General features: G+C 46.1%; 1 protein-coding gene across 2 annotated transcripts in view; it reads left to right on the forward strand.

Annotated features, from left to right (window-relative positions):
• The window catches only part of LOC139391199 (dystrophin-related protein 2-like), a 92,213-nt gene that overhangs the window by 64,711 nt on the left and 7,679 nt on the right, over positions 1–19,823 (forward strand). Inside the window, exons 14-20 of one of the 2 annotated variants that reach the window (XM_071138811.1) lie at positions 3,853–4,010; positions 6,310–6,476; positions 6,637–6,751; positions 9,444–9,580; positions 10,810–10,875; positions 15,042–15,107; positions 16,620–16,769. In XM_071138811.1, the coding sequence (XP_070994912.1) occupies positions 3,853–4,010; positions 6,310–6,476; positions 6,637–6,751; positions 9,444–9,580; positions 10,810–10,875; positions 15,042–15,107; positions 16,620–16,769 (859 nt within the window). The remainder of the gene's footprint in view (positions 1–3,852; positions 4,011–6,309; positions 6,477–6,636; positions 6,752–9,443; positions 9,581–10,809; positions 10,876–15,041; positions 15,108–16,619; positions 16,770–19,823) is intronic. The other variant, XM_071138812.1, reaches the window with a different exon arrangement.

A 19,823-nucleotide genomic window follows, 5' to 3' on the forward strand; every position in this document is an offset into this window, starting at 1 on the left:
GTAGGTGATGGCTTTGTTATGCAAGGTTTGGGAATCTCTTCCTTTTATGTGGTTGTAGAATTGAACGGCTCTTTTATGGATTTTGATCATTAGCGGGTATCGGCCTAATTAGTTTCTGCATGCATTATTTGGTGTTTTATGTTGTACACTGAGAATATTTTTGCAGAATTTTGCATGCAGTCTCAATTTGCTTGTTTGTCCCATTTTGTGAATTCTTGGTTGGTGAGCACATCTGTAAAGGGCAATGGGTTCTATAACTCATTCAAGTATTTTTAGCCAGATCCTAATTGGTGTGTCAAATTTTATGTTCCTTTTGATGGCATAGAAGGCCCTTCTAGCCTTGTATCTCAGCTCGTTCACAGCTTTGTGGAAGTTACCTGTTGCGCTAATGTTTAGGCCGAGGTATGTATATTTTTTTTGTGTACTCTAGGGCAACGGTGTAGATGGAATTTGTATTTGTGTTCCTGACAACTAGACCTTTTTTGGAACACCATTATTTTTGTCTTACTGGGATGTACTGTCAGGGCCCAGGTCTGACAGAATCTGTGCAGAAGATCTAGATGCTGCTGTAGGCCCTCCTTGGTTGGTGACAGAAGCACCAGATCATCAGCAAACAGTAGATATTTGACTTCAGATTCTAGTAGGGTGAGGCCCGGTGCGGCAGACTGTTCTAGTGCCCCAATTCGTTGATATACATGTTAAAGAGGGTGGGGCTTAAGCTGCATCCCTGTCTCACCCCACGGCCCTGTGGAAAGAAATGTGTTTTTTGCCCATTTTAAACGCGCACTTGTTGTTTGTGTACATGGATTTTGTTATGTTTTATGTTTTTCCCCCAACACCACTTTCCATCAGTTTGTATAGCAGACCCTCATGCCAAATTGAGTCAACAGCTTTTTTGAAATCAACAAAGCATGAGAGGACTTTGCTTTTGTTTTGGTTTGTTTGTTTGTCAATTAGGGTGTGCAGGGTGAATACGTGGTCTGTCAAATGGCAGTTTGGTAAAAAGCCAATTTGACATTTGCTCAGTACACGGTTTTCACTGAGGAAATGTACGAGTCTCTCTCCAAAGTACATAGGACTTTTAAGCAGAGAGAAGACACTCTCTCACCACACTCAGCTCTCTCTGGCCCCCCTGGCTTCCCTTTCTGATGTTCAATTATGCTCTTTATGCCCAGCTCAGGGGAAGTAAAAACATTTTACAGCTTCATTTTATGACACAGCCTTTTAAATATGTGAAGAAGGGGGAGAGGAGAGAGAATGTGGGGTGTCATCCATATTGTGAGACCTGGAACAGGAAGTCACGGGATACAAGATTTTAGACAGCCCCAGCAGGTCAGGCCAGGCCCACTGTCGGCTGACACACCATCTGTGACTGCTCGAAAAAATTGAATGACAGATTTTGAGTGTTTTTTTTTAATGGCCCGACAAAGCAGGAACGGCATGCCGCTGGAGGCTTGTGAGGATAGAGGGGGGCAGTGATGTCAGCCATGCCAGTTTGTCCCAGTGATTGATCACACATTTTGTCTCCTCAGCTCAGAGAAGAGATGATCCCTGATTATGCTAGTAAACAAGGGGCACATCTGGTGAATGAGTGAACGTGGCAGCATAGCAGTATGGCAGACATACTGTGTGTGTGTGTGTGTGTGTGTGTGTGTGTGTATGAGTGTGTGTGCCAGGGCTCCACATTACTAGGGTAGAGAGGCTGACAACTTGTGTGTGTGTGTGGTAGAGGCTGACATTATCAGACTACTGTTTAACATGCAGGTGTCAGTGTGTTCTACTCCCCCCTGAGTCATGTGCAGGGGAGAGGCAGGCAGGCAGGGGCTGGTGCTATTTATAATGGCACTTCACACAGCTGTCAGTATCCATCTCCTCAGTGACATGCAGAGTCACGACTCGCAGACGAAGGCCCCTTTCAGAGCCTGACGAGGCAGCGAGTGCTAATGCAGCTCTTTGTCTACAATTAGATCAGCACGGTTGCCTCTTCTCTCTCTCTCTCTCTCTCTCTCTCTCTCTCTCTCTCTCTCTCTCTCTCTCTCTCTCTTCCTCTACTGTACCTCTCTCTCTCTCTTCCTCTACTGTCTCTCTCTGTCTCTCTCTCTTCCTCTACTGTACCTCTCTCTCTCTCTCTCTCTCTCTCTCTCTCTCTCTCTCTCTCTCTCTCTCTCTCTCTCTTTCTCCCCCCCAACATACCTAGATACCTAGAGAAATACAGAGATGTGGGTACATACAGTGCATTCGTAAAGTATTCAGACCCCTGGACTTTTTCAACATTTTGTCAATCTACACACAATACCCCAAACTTGTTTATTTTTGCACATAAAAAAAAACTGGCAGCGATTACATCCTCGAGTCTTCTTGGGTATTACCCTGCAAGCTTGGCACACCTGTATTTGGGGAGTTTCTCCCATTCTTCTCTGCAGATGCTCTCAAGCTCTTTCAGGTTGGATGGGGAGCGTCTCTGCACATCTATTTTCAGGTCTTTCCACAGATGTTCGATTGGGTTCAAGTCCAGACTTTGGCTGGGCCACTCAAGGACATTCAGAGACTTGTCCCGAAGCCACTACTACGTTGTCTTGGCTGTGTGCTTAGTGTTGTTGTCCTGTTGGAAGGTGAACCTTCACCCCGGTCAGAGGACCCGAGCGCTCCAGAGCATCAAGGAACTCTCTGTACTTTGCTTCGTTCATCTTTCCCTCGATCCTGACTAGTTTCCCAGTCCCTGACACTGAACAACATCCCCACAGCATGATGCTGCCACCACCATGCTTCACCGTAGGGATGGTGCCAGGTTTCCTCCAGACGTGATGCTTGACATTCAGGCCAAAGAGTTCAATCTTGGTTTCATCAGACCAGAGAATCTTGTTTCTCATGGTCTGAGTGTCCTTAAGGTGCCTTTTGGCAAACTCCGAGCGGGCTGTCATGTGCCTTTTATTGAGGAGTGGCTTCGGTCTGGCCACTCTACCATAAAGGCTTGATTGGTGGAGTGCTGCAGAGATGGTTTTCCTCTGGAAAGTTCTCTGGAGCTCTGTCCGAGTGATATTGAAAAAGTCAAGGGGTATGAATACTTTTCCAATGTACTGTATGTATAGGTGTGAATAGTAGTATTATAAACTGGGGGTTTAAGCACTGAATGCTGATTGGCTGACTGCCGTGGTATATCAGACCATATACCACGGGTATGACTAATTACATTTTGTAACTAGTTTATAATGCCAATGAAGCACCTCAGGGGTTTGTGGTATATGGCCATTATACCATGGCTAAGGTCTTTATCCAGGCACTCCGCGTTGTGTTGTGCACAAGAACAGCCCTTAGTCGTGGTATATTGGCCATATATCACCCCCTCCTCGTGCCTTATTGCTTAAATATACTCTCGTTCACAGAAGCAGACATATTGTATACACACACAGGCTCAGATACTACACATTACACACAGGCTCAGATACTACACATTACACACAGGCTTAGATACTACACATTACACACAGGCTTAGATACTACACATTACACACAGGCTTAGATACTACACATTACACACAGGCTTAGATACTACACATTACACACAGGCTTAGATACTACACATTACACACAGGCTCAGATACTACACATTACACACAGGCTCAGATACTACACATTACACACAGGCTTAGATACTACACATTACACACAGGCTCAGATACTACACATTACACACAGGCTTAGATACTACACATTACACACAGGCTTAGATACTACACATTACACACAGGCTCAGATACTACACATTACACATGGGTGAACATAGTGTCTCTCTCACACACACACATACACACACACACACACATATTTTATTAACCCTGTATGTTTTGTCAGACCTGTTCAGGCAGGTGTCTGGTCCAGGGGGTCTGACAGACCAGCGTTACCTCACTATGCTGCTCTATGAAGCCATCCAGATCCCGCGACAGCTGGGAGAGGTGGCCGCCTTCGGGGGGAGCAATGTGGAGCCCAGTGTACGCAGCTGCTTCCGTATGGTGAGATCACCCATACACACACACAGACACACACAGACGCGCGCAGGCCGCAAACACATAAACACACGCACGCACGCAATTTCTCAAGCAATAATTTTGCTAGGACTGTCTGGGAGTGGTCTGAGTGAGCTGTTTTTGGCAGAGAGGTTTTAAATTCTCTTTTTTATGGTGATGTCATCAGGCAGGCCAAAACTCCATCCCACCAAAACAGGCTGAAATATCAGGCAGTCTTTTCAAACAGATCTTAAAAAGGCATTATCATAATTTTCACAATTTCACAGTGTTTTGGGCTCCTGAGTGGCGCAGCGGTCTAAGACACTGTATCCCAGTGCTAGATGTGTCACTACAGACCCTGGTACGATTCCAGGCTGTATCACAACCGGTCGTGGGAGTCCCTTTTGAGGGGCACATTTGGCCCAGCGTCGTCTGGGTGGGGTTTGGCCGCGGTAGGGTTGGCCTTCATCGTAAATTAAAATGTATTCTTAACTGACTTTCCACAGTATATATGGAAATATATATAAAACACAGTCAAGTCTAGTTTTTGACGCCACTTGGCCTTTAAGCATCACGAATGTGCTTACAATGCACTATGTTGGGGTCATTGATCGTAGGTGTTACTGATAAAAATAGTTTATTCTGAGTGAAATCCTGTGTGAACCAATGTGGTCTGTGGAAAATGATTAAACTTTTTGGGTGAGACCAATCTGGTTTAACATACTGTTGTTGGAACAATATGGAATCTATGGGCATAACATCGTTTCAAAGTGTTGCAGATGGAGACATGGAAGAACTGAGGGCATTGTCATTTCCACTCTCATACATGGGGGATCAGCTTTTTTGAAATCCCGCCTCATGGCATTTAGCTCAGTAGAGAAATGCATTTTTAAAGCAGTCCCTTTAATGGTAGAGTTGGAACGAGTAGGTAGTAGGTTTTTGGGCGGTGGCTTTTTCAAACCTTTCTAAAAAATAAAAAAAAATTCACTTCTTTACAGCCAACCCGTAATGAAATGTCGCTCGATTCCCGTCCATGCTCCTGATATCAGCCACAGGTGATTAACACCCTGTCTGTCAACTCTATTTGCTGTATGTCATGTCTTTTATGAGCCAATTTTATTATCAGTGTAGTTCCAATCAGAAGTGCCCAGATAAACAATTTATCACGTTGGCATGACAGTGAAGTCAAAGTGAGGGGATGACACGCGCTAGCACGTTCTGTGGGTGTAGGTTGTAGGGTGTAGCGTAGAGGTGTAGGGGAGTCATTCATGACAGAGGGGCAGATGGGTTTGGCTCTACATAGAGGATGGCAGGATCTGAGGGAGGGAGTTACACTATAGTAGACATTCTGTGCTGTGGCCCTCCGTGGTCTGTTTGTATAGAGAACCCAGTCTGTTGTACTCTGAGACCATGGAGAGTGTACGTTGTGTGTGTTTTGGTTGTTGTTGCTTGGTGTAGTCAGTGGGTCCAGTTCTACTAGCTAAGATAGTCTCATGGAGAGGAGGGTTGAGGAGAGGAGGGTTGAAGAGAGGGTTGAGGAGAGGGTTGAGGAGAGGAGAGGATTGAGGAGAGGAGAGGGTTGAGGAGAGGAGAGGGTTGAGGAGAGGAGAGAGTTGAGGAGAGGAGAGAGTTGAGGAGAGGAGAGGAGAGAGTTGAGGAGAGGGTTGAGGAGAGGAGAGGAGAGAGTTGAGGGGAGTTGAGGAGAGAGTTGAGGAGAGTTGAGGAGAGCAGGGCAGAGAAAAGAGCAGAGAGCCGAGGAGCCTTGTTCCCCTAGAGACCTCACTCCATAACACGTACACACACATACGTTAATTACCCTGCTTTGGCAAAGCCGAGACGAGGCTCCAGGGAAATCAACCTTTTAATGCATCTCTGATGCACACTTAATGAGAATTTAGCACATTATGGATTTTCTGCGCTTGGCAAGGCTGTCCTTTATTCACCTGACTTCCTGTTATCCCGTTTATCGGCTGTCTCTCTAACACAGGAATTGCTTTGGAACGTTAGAACATTAACAGGTACTCACGGCCCTCACGCAAGTCACCCCTCTCTCTGGCCGCTATCAACCTCCTGTTTATGTATTTGTGCTTTTAACAGAGTTCTTCCAGGGGAATTTTAATGGAATATGTAATTACCTAGTAATACGTGCCCTATGGAACTGCAGGTAGTTTGATGAAGTGGTACTGTTTGGTAAATTGTTCTGCATAACTGTAATGGATAGTAGCATTTTACAGACAATCAAGCAGGAGACAGAACAAGTACAAGATACTCAGATAAAATGTTTCCTATGTTCTTCCTCCCGTAGGCCCCAGGGAAGCCAGCCATCGAGGTATCTCATTTCCTGGAGTGGATGAGCCTGGAGCCCCAGTCTGTAGTGTGGCTGGCTGTTCTACAGCGTGTGGCAGTGGCCGAGTCCGCCAAGCACCAGGCCAAGTGTTACATCTGTAAACAGTGCCCCATCAAGGGATTCAGGCAGGTCTATTGTACCTCTATCAGAGATGAGGAAAGGTGGATGTGTGACACACACACACATACACACACACACGCACACACAGGATAGAGCAATTCATGTGGCTTCTCTAATGTTACTGACTGTGATATGATCGTCCATTCTACCGATCTGTCCTGACAGGTACCGCAGTCTGAAACAATTCAACGTGGACATCTGCCAGACGTGCTTCCTCACGGGACGCACCACCAAGGGAAAGAAGCAGCTTCAATATCCCATCATGGAGTACTACACCCCAGTAAGAAAGAGTACTACACCCCAGTAAGAAAGAGTACTACACCCCAGTAAGAAAGAGTACTACACCCCAGTAAGAAAGAGTACTACACCCCAGTAAGAAAGAGTACTACACCCCAGTAAGGAAGAGTACTACACCCCAGTAAGAAAGAGTACTACACCCCAGTAAGAAAGAGTACTACACCCCAGTAAGAAAGAGTACTACACCCCAGTAAGAAAGAGTACTACACCCCAGTAAGAAAGAGTACTACACCCCAGTAAGAAAGAGTACTACACCCCAGTAAGAAAGAGTACTACACCCCAGTAAGAAAGAGTACTACACCCCAGTAAGAAAGAGTACTACACCCCAGTAAGAAAGAGTACTACACCCCAGTAAGAAAGAGTACTACACCCCAGTAAGAAAGAGTACTACACCCCAGTAAGAAAGAGTACTACACCCCAGTAAGAAAGAGTACTGCACCCCAGTAAGGAAGAGTACTACACCCCAGTAAGAAAGAGTACTGCACCCCATTAAGGAAGAGTACTACACCCCAGTAAGAAAGAATACTGCACCCCAGTAAGAAAAAGTACTACACCCCAGTAACTGAAAGAAAAAGTACTACACCCCAGTAAGAAAGAGTACTACACCCCAGTAAGAAAGAGTACTACACCCCAGTAAGAAAGAGTACTACACCCCAGTAAGAAAGAGTACTGCACCCCAGTAAGGAAGAGTACTACACCCCAGTAAGAAAGAATACTGCACCCCAGTAAGAAAAAGTACTACACCCCAGTAAGAAAGAGTACTACACCCCAGTAAGAAAGAGTACTACACCCCAGTAAGAAAGAGTACTACACCCCAGTAAGAAAAAGTACTACACCCCAGTAAGAAAGAGTACTACACCCCAGTAAGAAAGAGTACTGCACCCAGGCTGCCTCCTGCATGTCACCCTATTAAAGGTCAAAAGTAGTGCACTATGTAGGGAATAGGGTGCCATTTCAGACACAACCCGCACTATAACCTACACTTTTCTCTTAAAGAGGCAATCTGCAGTTTAAACAATAACAAAGTGGCCACCCCTCCACTGTTTCGGTCGACAGCTGAGGGTTGTGGCTGGAGATATGTAACCACTCTCAAATGCATAGACAGAGCTATGGATGCAAGAACTGACCGTCCGTGATATCAAAATGATCGTTTTAAAACGACACACTGGTTTCCTTACCCTGTAAGTATTCAAGTCATGGGACCGATATTAGCATTTTTCACACATATCCAAATCATACGAAAGTATCTCAAATTGATTGTGAACCTCAACAAAGTCACTTATAGATGTTTTGAACATGATGCGTGAAAAATGTTTGTATCGGTCCCATGTCTTGAATGGGATTTGTGCCACAAATGCTAGTACATTAGCATGTGGAAACAGTTCCAAGGGGACTGAACCAAATCATTGATTGCTGTCATACCTTGACTGCTTACAGGGTGAAGAAACCCATATGTAATTTAGTCATTTGGGTGTACTATCTCTTTAACCACGTTTTGAGGCTATACATCGTTGGCATATAATGACATTGTTTACGAACAGTGAAGTAAGACATGTTTATAATGTGGGTTCTGATAGGGTTAGACAGCTGAACTAAGCCCATAAGGCTTCAAAATTCAATGGGCATATATAATTCATTTAACAGTCCAAAAATGGATATAGCAATTGTAGATTGCCCCTTTAAGAGAGTACACAAAGAGGAGGCCACACTCGCACACTACTTCAGCTCCAGTCAATGGAGGCTGGGAGATATGGCAGAGAGACATCCAAATAATTTCTCCCAGGGCAGTATGTCAACCAGGGGAAGGTTGAAGTGGAGCTGAGCTGGAGCTTTTCACCTGAGTTTTGACTCCTATACTGCTGGGTTGTATGATGGAGTGAATGTGTGTAGTCAGGTCCGAGGGAGACAGAGTACTGCATTAGCCGCAGGGCACCTATCACAAAGTTTAGTTCAACACAAGGTGCGTGTGTGTGCGCGGGTGCGCGTGTGTGTCTATGTGTGTCTGTGTGTGCATGTGTGTGTGTGTGTGGATCCATGTGTGCACAAGTGTGTGTGTGTGCGTCCCTGCGTGCACGCGAATGTGCATGCATGTGCAGTATGGAGAATTCTAAAGTGGTTCACTTTGTCTTCCTGTCCTCCCACTGCCCCTAACCTCCCCATCCCCCTCTCCTCCACCCCCTCATCCCCCTCTCCTCCACCCCCTCATCCCCCTCTCCTCCATCCCCTCATCCCCCTCTCCTCCATCCCCCCATTTGCCTCTCCTCTATCCCCCCATCCCCCTCTCCCCATCCCCCATCCCCATCTCTTCCATTCCCCCCTCATCCCCCTGTCCTCTCCTTCATCCCCCTCTCCTCCACCCCTACCCCTCATCCCCTTCTCCTCTCCTCCATCCTCTTCTCTCCTCTCCTCCATCCCCCTCTCCTCCACCCCCCCTCATCCCCCTCTCCTCTCCTCAACCCCCACCCCTCATCCCCCTCTCCTCTCCTCTCCTCTCCTCTCCTCTCCTCTCCTCTCCTCTCTTCTCTTCTCTTCTCTTCTCCTCTCCTCCACCCCTACCCCTCATCCCCTTCTCCTCTCATCCATCCTCCTCTTCTCTCCTCTCCTCCATCCCCCCCCCCCCCCCATCCCCTTCTCCTCTCCTCCATCCCGGTCCCTTCATGTAAACCATGTGTCAGACCACCTCAGGAGAGAAGATGCGGGACTTTGCCAAGACGCTGAAGAACAAGTTCCGGTCGAAGCAGTACTTCAGTAAGCACCCTCAGCGGGGCTACCTGCCTGTCCAGTCGGTGCTGGAGGCCGAGAGCTCTGACACGTGAGTCATACCCCTATAGACACAGACGGCTAGATAGACTGGCACCGAGAAGACAGGAAAATAGCTTGTAAAAATAGCCATTGACTTTATTTGTTGAGAGGGAGATTGCTTGTGTATGAAGTGTTATATTAAAAGATGTTGAGGGGAGAGAAGACTTGGGACATGGAGAGTAGTTGGTTGTACATGATGTGGATTTAAGAAGTTTGTAAAAAGTATACACACACAGTGTTGAATCAACACTGAATCAGGACTGAAGGGTTCAATCTGTGGAGAACCTTCCAGAAGGACAACCATCTCTGCAGCACTCCACCAATCAGGCCTTTATGGCAGAGTGCCCAAACAGATGCCAAAACTCCAAGCGGGCACATTACAGCCCGCTTGGAGTTTTCCAAAAGGCATATAAAGGACTCTCAGACCATGAGAAACAAGATTCTCTGGTCTGATAAAACCAAGATTGAACTCTTTGGCCTGAATTCCTAGTGTCACGTCTGGAGGAAACCTGGCACCATCCCTACAGTGAAGCATGGTGGTGGTAGCATCATGCTGTGGGAAAGTTTTTCAGAGACAGGGACTGGGAGACTAGTCAAGATCAAGGGAACGATGAACGGAGCAAAGTACAGAGAGGACCTTGATGAAAACCTGATCCAGAGCGCTCAGGACCAAGGTTCACCATCCAACAGGACAACGACCCTAAACACACAGCCAAGACAACGCAGGAGTGGCTTCAGGACAAGTCTCTGAATGTCCTTGAGTGGAGAATGTGTCTATGTGTGTATGTGGACTTGAACCCGATTGAACATCTCTGGAGACACCTGAAAATAGCTGTGCAGCGACGCTCCCCATCTAACCTGACAGAGCTTGAGGGGATCTGCGGAGAAGAATGGGAGAAACTCCCCAAACACAGGTGTACCAAGCTTGTACCATCATACCAGACATGGTTGCATTAATTCATTTTCAGTCATGTGGTCTTCACCAAGTGCGATCTAAGCAAATATGTTATCATTCAATTAGATTAAATAATTCAATTCTTTAAGACAATACAATACATATTTCATAAGACCTTCTTTTGAGGGCTGAGTAATTTTACCTCAATACATTGGTTTGAAACTCCTGGTTTAAAGGCCACATCTGGCTTGCAAGTCACACACACACACACACACACCAACACACACACTAGGGAGTACGACCAGTAATAGAGGTATTAATGATGTTTTTCTGTGTTTGACCAGGCCGTGCTCCTCTCCCAAGCTACCCCATGCAGACACACACAGCAGAATCGAGCACTTTGCTAGCAGGTAGGGTGTTATATACACACACACACACACCAAAAATAATGACCCCCCCCCCCCCGTCTTTCCTTACCTAACTCTGCTTACTCCAGATCTTCCCTCCTTTCTTTCTCCTGGCACTCCCCAGTTCTCTCTCCACAAGTTGATTGAGATATCCATCTTGGTCTGACCTTCGACCTGAGTTGAGACTGTTGTGCCTTGCGGGTATCCTCTCTCTCCCTTTCCTTCTTTCTTTCTTCCTTTCTTCGTTTCTTTCTTTCTTTCTCTCACTCTAGCTCTCGCTCATTCACTCACACACACTGAAAAGGGCATGAGCGCCGTGTGTTTGGTCTGGGGTGAGCAGGGGTCTCCTGGTTGTGGATGCCCGGCGGCATGGTAGGGCAGTGTGGCACTCCGCTGGGTCCATTGGTCACCTGGAGGATGCGGAGGCGGATCAGCAGTCTGTCTGACAGGGTTACAGAGAGGGCATGGCAGAGGGGTCCCTCGCCCAGGGCAGTCATGCCCACAGCAGAGCAGGACATAGATCACTGCAGAGAGCGAGAGAGAGACAGGACACAGATCACCTTCTTGTGTGTGTGTGTGTTGTATGTGAGAGTGCTCGCTCCTTACCTGAGGCAGCATTGCTCCACACCTTGCCACTATTCAAGACAGAGGAGACACACACAGGATATCTTCTATTCTCTCTCTCCAAATTTGTTCCCTTTCAGTCTTTTTCACTGTTTATTTAAGTCATTGTTGTCACTCTTTTCTCTCCCACTCGTTCAAATTCATTATTTCCATAGACTTGTATTAATTGCTTCTGTTCCAAAGTCCCCTCACGTTTATTAGTCTTCTCCTGCCAATTAGAATAATTTAGTTGGCACAACTCCTTGGCTCAAGCTGAAGACCCACAAAACTTCACTGATAGATAAACAGAAATTGAGAAATGGGCAGGGAGCAGTGCAATTTGCTTAAGTGAGATATGCTTATATGTCTTAATTTGTTGGCTTGCAGATTTGCCAAAGAAGTCTCAGTGTTCCTGAAGTTGCTGTTAAGACAGAGATGATGTTGTATCTTTGTAGCTTTATGCTGGCTTTACAGTGTCTATCTCTTTTTATGTACTTTGGATGTAGTGTGCCATCTTACAGTTCTTAAACATCTTGAGCTCCTCACAATTCTATTAACCATAGAGGACTCCGAACTGGATTCTGAAAGCCTAACAGAGGACAGTTTAACTTGAACTATATTCCAACATGATCTGAGAGCTCGCTAAATGAGAAAAAGCTGATTATTTTAATAATGTACATTGCACAGATGCCATTCAATCTGTACTTTGCTTCATGCAAAATTGGCTCCAGTACACACACTCTCCTGCTCTCTCTCTCTCTCTCTCTCTCTCTCTCTCTCTCTCTCTCTCTCTCTCTCTCTCTCTCTCTCGCTCCCTCTCGCTCTCTCTCCCTCTTGAAAAACACTTCAAATGAGGGACTATATATATTCATTCCCATAGTACTGCAAACGCCTGGCTGTCAGAACCATGCCAGGCAACTACGTACATTAAAAGGTCCCTGAGGCTGACATCACAGCAGAAGAACAGAGTGTCTGTCTCTACTCAGTCATATGAGGGGGTGTACATGTTAATCCAGTGTAAGAATATGATGTCCCAGAGGAGGATTGTGGGTATTTGATGTTTTGCGTTGGATCCAGATTTGCTGGTGTGTCACACACCAAGGTGCTAGTGGAGAGCTCTCCTTTTGTCATTAGTACAGACTCGGAGGGAGGGAGGGAGGGAGGGAGGGAGGGAGGGAGGAAGCTAGCTCAAGGTGTTATCTAGAACCTAAAAGGGTTATTCTGCTGTCCTCATAACATAACCCTTTGAAGACCCCTTTCGGGTTCCATGTAGAACCCTTTCCAAAGAGGGCTCTACATGGAACCCAAAGGGGTTATACCTGGAACCAAAAAGGGTTGTACTTAGAACCAAAAAGGGTTATACCTGGAGCCAAAAAGGGTTGTACCTGGAACCAAAAGTAACCTTTTTTTTCTAAGAGTGTGGGACTCATAGGAATTAACTCACAAATTCCCACATCATCAATACTGTCCTGAGGACAGGGGCCAAGTCTACAGCTCTCACATAGAATACTGGGGTGAGGCTCCCTCTCCTCTCTACCCTGCCTTCCGGTCCTGTAACAACCATTTGATTAATGGCCTAACTGATTGAATTAAGGGGACAGATCTGGCCACAGTGAGAGTGGTTAAATGAATGTCTGTTAGCCATAGGACCAAGGTCTGGCCACGGTCAGAGTGGATGGATGAAGGGCCAGGTCTGGCCACGGTCAGAGTGGATGGATAAAGGACCAGGTCTGGCCACGGTCAGAGTGGATGGATAAAGGGCCAGGTCTGGCCACGGTCAGAGTGGATGGATAAAGGGCCAGGTCTGGCCACGGTCAGAGTGGATGGATAAAGGGCCAGGTCTGGCCACGGTCAGAGTGGATGGATAAAGGGCCAGGTCTGGCCACGGTCAGAGTGGATGGATAAAGGGCCAGGTCTGGCCACGGTTAGAGTGGATGGATAATGGGCCAGGTCGGGCCCTGTACTCTCTATGGGCCTTGGTGGGAGGGGTCATAATGATGAGAGTGGGTGGCCTGTACTCTCTATGGGCCTTGGTGGGAGGGGTCATAATGATAAGAGTGGATGGCCTGTACTCTCTATGGGCCTTGGTGGGAGGGGCCATAATGATGTCATATGGATCTCTCTTCATCATGCCATCCTCATCCCTCTTTTCTCTCCCTCCATCCATCAATCCATATAAGTTTTTGGGTGGTGTGTGTGTGTGTGTGTGTGTGTGTGTGTGTGTGTGTGTGTGTGTGTGTGTGTGTGTGTGTGTGTGTGTGTGTGTGTGTGTGTGTGTGTGTGTGTGTGTGTGTGTGTGTGTGTTGTGGGGGGCCTGGAGCCTGAGTAGCATGAGACACATTTCATTAGTGTCTCTGGCAGAGGTTGTACATGGCTGGTGGTTCCAACACAGTATCCTGGCAGCTCCCTCAGAAGGCCGTTCCCACTGCTGAGAGAGTGAGGTGTCGCTAAAAGCTAAGTTCTGCCTAGTCAGCTGCCAGATCAAATTCCTGTACATGCAAATGTATTTGGTGAATTAAGCTGATTCTGGTAATAGGGGAGGAGTATAACAGCACAGATGGTGGATAAATTAAGATAGTTCGCGCTGGCCATTTACCATTGTAAAAAAATGGTCAGTTCTGGTTTACTTAAATGGGTGTCTCCCCCATAAACACAAATGGAATAGCAGCTGGGTTTGGTGTACTTAGTTCATTGACTTTCATTAAACCCGAAGAAAAAAAACAGCGATTGGGGTCTCGCTCCCTCTTCTGTCTCTGATAACAGTCTGTAGCAGTGTGGTAGCTGTCCATGGTGCTTATCTGCCAAACTTCTCAACTACACTGTAAGGCAGTAGAAAGAGAAGTGCAGTGGGGTAGCTGTCCATGGCACTGAAAAACAACAGTCACTGCTGCAGGGCTGAAAACCTAGACTCGCTGTCCTTGGTCCTGAAACACTACAATACAGTACTGTACTGAATAGCTCTTCTTGGAATGAAACCCCCTCTTCTTTATAAAATAAATTAAATCTGTCAATCTGTTGCTCTTGACCTCTTTTTACTAGAGTATGCCAGCAGCATACTACCCTGCATACCACTGCTGGCTTGCTTCTGAAGCTAAGCAGGGTTGGTCCTGGTCAGTTCCTGGATGGGAGACCAGATGCTGCTGGAAGTGGTGTTGGAGGGCCAGTAGGAGGCACTCTTTCCTCTGGTCTAAAGAAATATCCCAATGCCCCGAGGTATTGCCCTGTGTAGGGTGCCGTCTTTTGGATAGGACGTTAAACAGGTGTCCTGACTCTCTGAGGTCATTAAAGATCCCATGGCACTTATTGTAAGAGTAGGGGTGTTAACCCCGGTGTCCTGGCTAAATTCCCAATCTGGCCCTCAAACCATCACGGTCACCGAATAATCCCCAGTTTACAATTGGCTCATTCATCCCCCTACTCTCCCCTGTAACTATTCCCCAGGTCGTTGCTGCAAATGAGAATGTGTTCTCAGTCAACTTACCTTGTAAAATAACAGATAAATAAATAAGAGTACCTACCTATTTTCTCTCTCTCTCTCTGTGTGTGTGTGTGTTCCTGTTGTCCAGGTTGGCGGAAATGGAGAACCAGAATTGTTCCTTCTTCACAGATAGCCTGTCGCCTGATGAGAGTCTGTGAGTACACTCCCACTTCCCCCACACACTGAACCCTTTCATTTCAGCCAAGTGTTTATGTATACCCCGAGTGTGCACACACACATTCAGGGAAGGCTGGTCAGTCACATAAAATAATCACCAAGTTTATGAAAGGACCCATGGCCGAGGCTGTGCACACACTCCCCCTTCATCATAAAAGACCCAATACAAAGGGCGGCTGCACGGGAGAGAGGGAGGCCCATTGAAATACTACAGAACATGATGTTAAGAGCCAGAGGCTGGCAGAGCGAAAAGGAGGGGAGAGGGGGAGTAGCTTTGATGTGAATGGTGGAGTCAATAAGGTGAGCCCCTCACTAAGGAATCATATAAACTGACTGGACACAGGTGTTGGCCCTGATCAAAGGCTTTGGCTGAGACAGAGAGTGTTTTGGGGGTGAGGCGTGTGTGTGTGTGTGTGCGTGCGTGGGTGTTTTCATTATGAGCACTGCTATAACAAAATGAATTTTACCACCAAGGTGTAGTGGCCTCCATCAAAGGGTTTACTGTGTGTGTTTTTAGTGTCGAGAGAAAGAGAGCGAGGGTGTGTTTGTGTTTATGTGCGTTGTGTGTGCATAGGTCCATGTCAGTGTGTGTATTCATATCTGTGTATATGTGTGGGTGCATTCGTGTGTGTGTGTGTGTGTGTATGTATGTGTGTGTGTGTGTGTGTGTGTGTGTGTGTGTGTGTGTGTGTGTGTGTGTGTGTGTGTGTGTGTGTGTGTGTGTGTGTGTGTGTGTGTGTGTGTGTGTGTGTGTGTGTGTGTGTGTCAGTGTGTGCGTTCATGCCTGTGTATGTGTGTCTGTATGTGCACGTGTGTATTTGCGAGATAGGGAGGGCATTGACATGGTGTGTGAAGCTGCCTATTTGATGTGTCAACACGGCTGTTTGTATAGTTGTTCAGTGTGCTGTTTGTCTGCAAGCTATTTGCTCTGTGTGTCTGGTTTATCACTGTGACACTGTGGCTATGTTTGTTCCAAGTGTTTCTGTACTTTGTTCTTGTCAGTAGGGCTACTGCTCTGTCTCCTGTCTTCTGTCTCTGTGTCCTGTCTCTACTGCTGCTCTTTGTGTGTGCTGAGTCCCCTCGTTCTCATGTCACTCTGTTAGCTTGCTGCCCAGTGCTGCAGTATGTCTGGCTATGCTCTGGCGTCATGTCTGTCTATGTCATGTCTGTCTATGCGGCCACTTGTCCTCAGAATTTAAGACTGTCTGTGTTTGAGCTGATGTGCGTCTATCCTGCCTGTGGTGCTGTTGCTGTCTGTGTGTCTGTGTCATTTTGTGTCAGTACTGCTCCACCATACCAATGTGTCTGTTGCGCTTTGCTTCTGCTGTGCTGTCTGTGCTGATGTGCTGCTCTGTCCTGTCCTGTGCTGTCTTGTTTGTGGCTGTACACTGTCCTGTGCTGTGGCTATTTGCTGTGCTGTGCTGCTGGTGGCAGGGTTGTGGCTCAGTGTGCTGAGTGTCTTCTGTGCTGTGTCATGTGGGGGACTCAGGGATGAAGATCAGTACCTCCTGCGTCACTCCAGCCCCGGTACCCTGGACCAGGACTCCCCCAGCGGACAGCAGATGCTGCTGGCCCACCTGGACTGTCAGGACAAGGACGAGCTGCAGAGAACGCTGGCCCGCCTGGAGAACGAGAACCGGTGAGAAAATTTTTGGTTTTAGAAATATTTTATCCTAGAACCTTTAGAACTATTGGTCTTAGAACCTTTAAGGTATAGAACCTTTTTGTCTTAACTTTTAGAACATAGAACCTTTTGGTCTTAGAACCATTAAGGTGTAGAACTGTTTTGTCTTAGTACCTGTAGGACTTCCAAACTTTAGCTCTTACAACCCTACAGGGTCACTACCATGGCCATCCTAATCAATTATCCATGCTTCATACACCCAATGTGAGAACTACACCATCTTTAGGGTGATTGTATAGTGAACAGAGTATACTACTACTGTATGATGCATGAGTGTGATGGGAAAGAAATGGCTTTGGAACACATCAATTGGATCCTCGTGGCCAAATAGGATTCTGTGTTACTTCAGTACCCGTAAGAGCTTGAAGTAAAAGTTGAAATGAGAGAGAATAATGCTTTTCCCATACACTTCATTTGATACCAGAGGCAACTTTAAAAGGTATGATTCATCGGATTTATTCTATTTTGTCTTTTCTACGTGCCCCTGACCTTCGGGCCAACACACACACACACACACACACACACACACATTTGTTTGCTCTCCGTTTGTCACCGATAGGTTAATAAAGCTAGATTAGTAACATATATACACACAGCTGATGTCTGAAACTTTAACCTAGTTTGGTATTATTTCTGTATTGTTATGATGAGGTATATCCTGTGTGCTCCTCAGTTAGCACTGCAGCTGTCTTCCTTTATTCTGATTGGCTTATAGGACCCCATGTGATATGTCAGAATTTGGGCCTGACGACCAAAATCCGACTCATTGTGGAAGTCATGAGTGTGTAGCTCATGAATATGTGGTAGAGTTAGTACCGTCATCCCATGCCTCAACCTTCTTTCCTCTGTGAAAATTGTCAGGAAAATAAGAATAAAAAAGATTCCCGCGCACAATTTCAGTGCTCAGAAAAGTGATCTTTATTGTCTGTGCGAAATGTGTCGCGAACCGACTCGTAGCTCGCAACAGAAAGGGAAACAACGTGGAGATCAAGGAATAACACAAATATATTTATTAACTAAAGTAAACTGTAAACAAGTAACAATGGTGTGTGTAGTCAGTAGTGTAAGTGAGTGGTTGCATTCACAGATGTGATAATGCAAACAAACAAAACAGCCACACAAAAAAATGCCACAACCAAAATTCAGCAGTGTCTCTGCGTGGAGAGAGTCTCCCCAATGAATGGGGGATTTTATCTCCAGGACACACCCGGGCCCAGGTGTGTCCCATTTCGCTGACGACCCTCCCGTGCCGCCCACGACATCCTAATAAGGAGAACAAGAGCAAAGAGAAAGAATTCGGCAGACAGAGTGGAAGGGTCGTCACAAATGTTATAGAGACATAGGAATTCTGTTTCCGTACAGACAGAAATGAATTATGAGCTGTGGTAAACGATGCATGCACAGGACTCGTCTTTATGTAAAACACAAGTTAATCCTGATCAACGGTTCAACTCGATTACGTTTCTGTTTTCATACCGTGTATATGTTCAGAGTGATCATTTTTCCTGACTATGTCACTAGTCAGTTCGCATGATCAGCACACAGACAGTGAACATTAGATATAAAACCCACCTGGCTAAACACCTAGGTGTGATTTTAGACTCCGAAATGTGACCAAATCAGTTTTCTTATCGGAATTGTGTATGCGACCAATAAACTTAGATTTGATCATCTACCTAATATTGCCAAAGTGCGTCAGTTTCTCTGCCAGGCCAACACTGAGAGACTAATGCAGGTTTTTATTAATTGAGAATGCAGCAGCACCTGTGCTAACTAAGACTGCACACATAACACCTATTTTAAAGTCCCTTCATTGTTTGCCTGTTAGTTTTACAGTTAATTTTAAAATTGCTTTATATATTTTTTAAAGCACTATGTGGTCTTTTGCACCTGAACACATGTATCATATGCATTTAGGATATGTGCCCGGTCGGTCCCTTAGATCCTCTGGCACCGGTGTTTGACGAGGCCTTTAGTCAGCCCTGAGTTAGTTTTGGTTGGTGGGACCCTCAGTCATTTAGCAGATATACAGGAGCAAATAGGGTTAAGAGCCTTGCTCAAGATTGTTCACTTAGGGGGCTCAGGGATTTCAACCAGCAACCTTTCGGTTACTAGCCCAACAGTCTTAAGCGCTAGACTACCTGCCACCCATTGTAATTATTCACCTACCTCATGCCTTTTGCACACAATGTATATAGACTATTTTCTTTTTTTCTACTGTGTTATTGACTTGTTTATTGTTTACTCCATGTGTAACTCTGTGTTGTTGTCTGTTCACACTGCTATGCTTTATCTTGGCCAGGTCGCAGTTGTAAATGAGAACTTGTTCTCAACTAGCCTACCTGGCTAAATAAAGGCGAAATCAAAATAAAAAAGTACTCTGGTCAAAAGTAGTGCACTTAATAGTTTGCCACCTCGCTGCAAAATGTTTTAATGGCCTCCTCTTGACAGTGGAAAGAAAATGCTTTGTTTTAAAGTTCATTTCCTGCAATTCTACACATTTTGCCATGGGGCAGCAAGAACTTTGTAAGTTTGTAACAAAACATTTTTGCAGTTTTAAAGCTAATTTCCTGCAGTTCGACACATGTTGTATTGACTTATGCCATGTTAATATGATCTGAGTTTGGAACCACCAAGACTCTTCCTAGAGCTGGCTACCCAGCCAAACTGAGAAATGGGGGGAGAAGGGCCTTGGTCAAAGATGTGACCAAGAACCTGATGGTCACTCTGACAGAGCTCCAGAGTTCCTCTGTGGAGATGGGAAACCTTCCAGAAGGACAACCAGCTCTGCAGCACTCCACCAATCAGGCCTTTATGGTAGAGTGGCCAGACGGAAGCCACTCCTCAGTAAAAGGCACATGACAGCCCACTTGAAGTTTGCCAAAAGGCATTTAAAGGACTCTCAGACATGAGACACAACATTCTCTGGTCTGATGAAACCAAGATTGAATTCTTTGGCCTGAATGCCAAGCGTCACATCTGGAGGAAACCTGGCACCATCCCTACAGT

The sequence above is a fragment of the Oncorhynchus clarkii genome, chromosome 31 (genome assembly GCF_045791955.1).
Source record: "Oncorhynchus clarkii lewisi isolate Uvic-CL-2024 chromosome 31, UVic_Ocla_1.0, whole genome shotgun sequence".
Classification (NCBI taxonomy): Eukaryota; Metazoa; Chordata; class Actinopteri; order Salmoniformes; family Salmonidae; genus Oncorhynchus; species Oncorhynchus clarkii.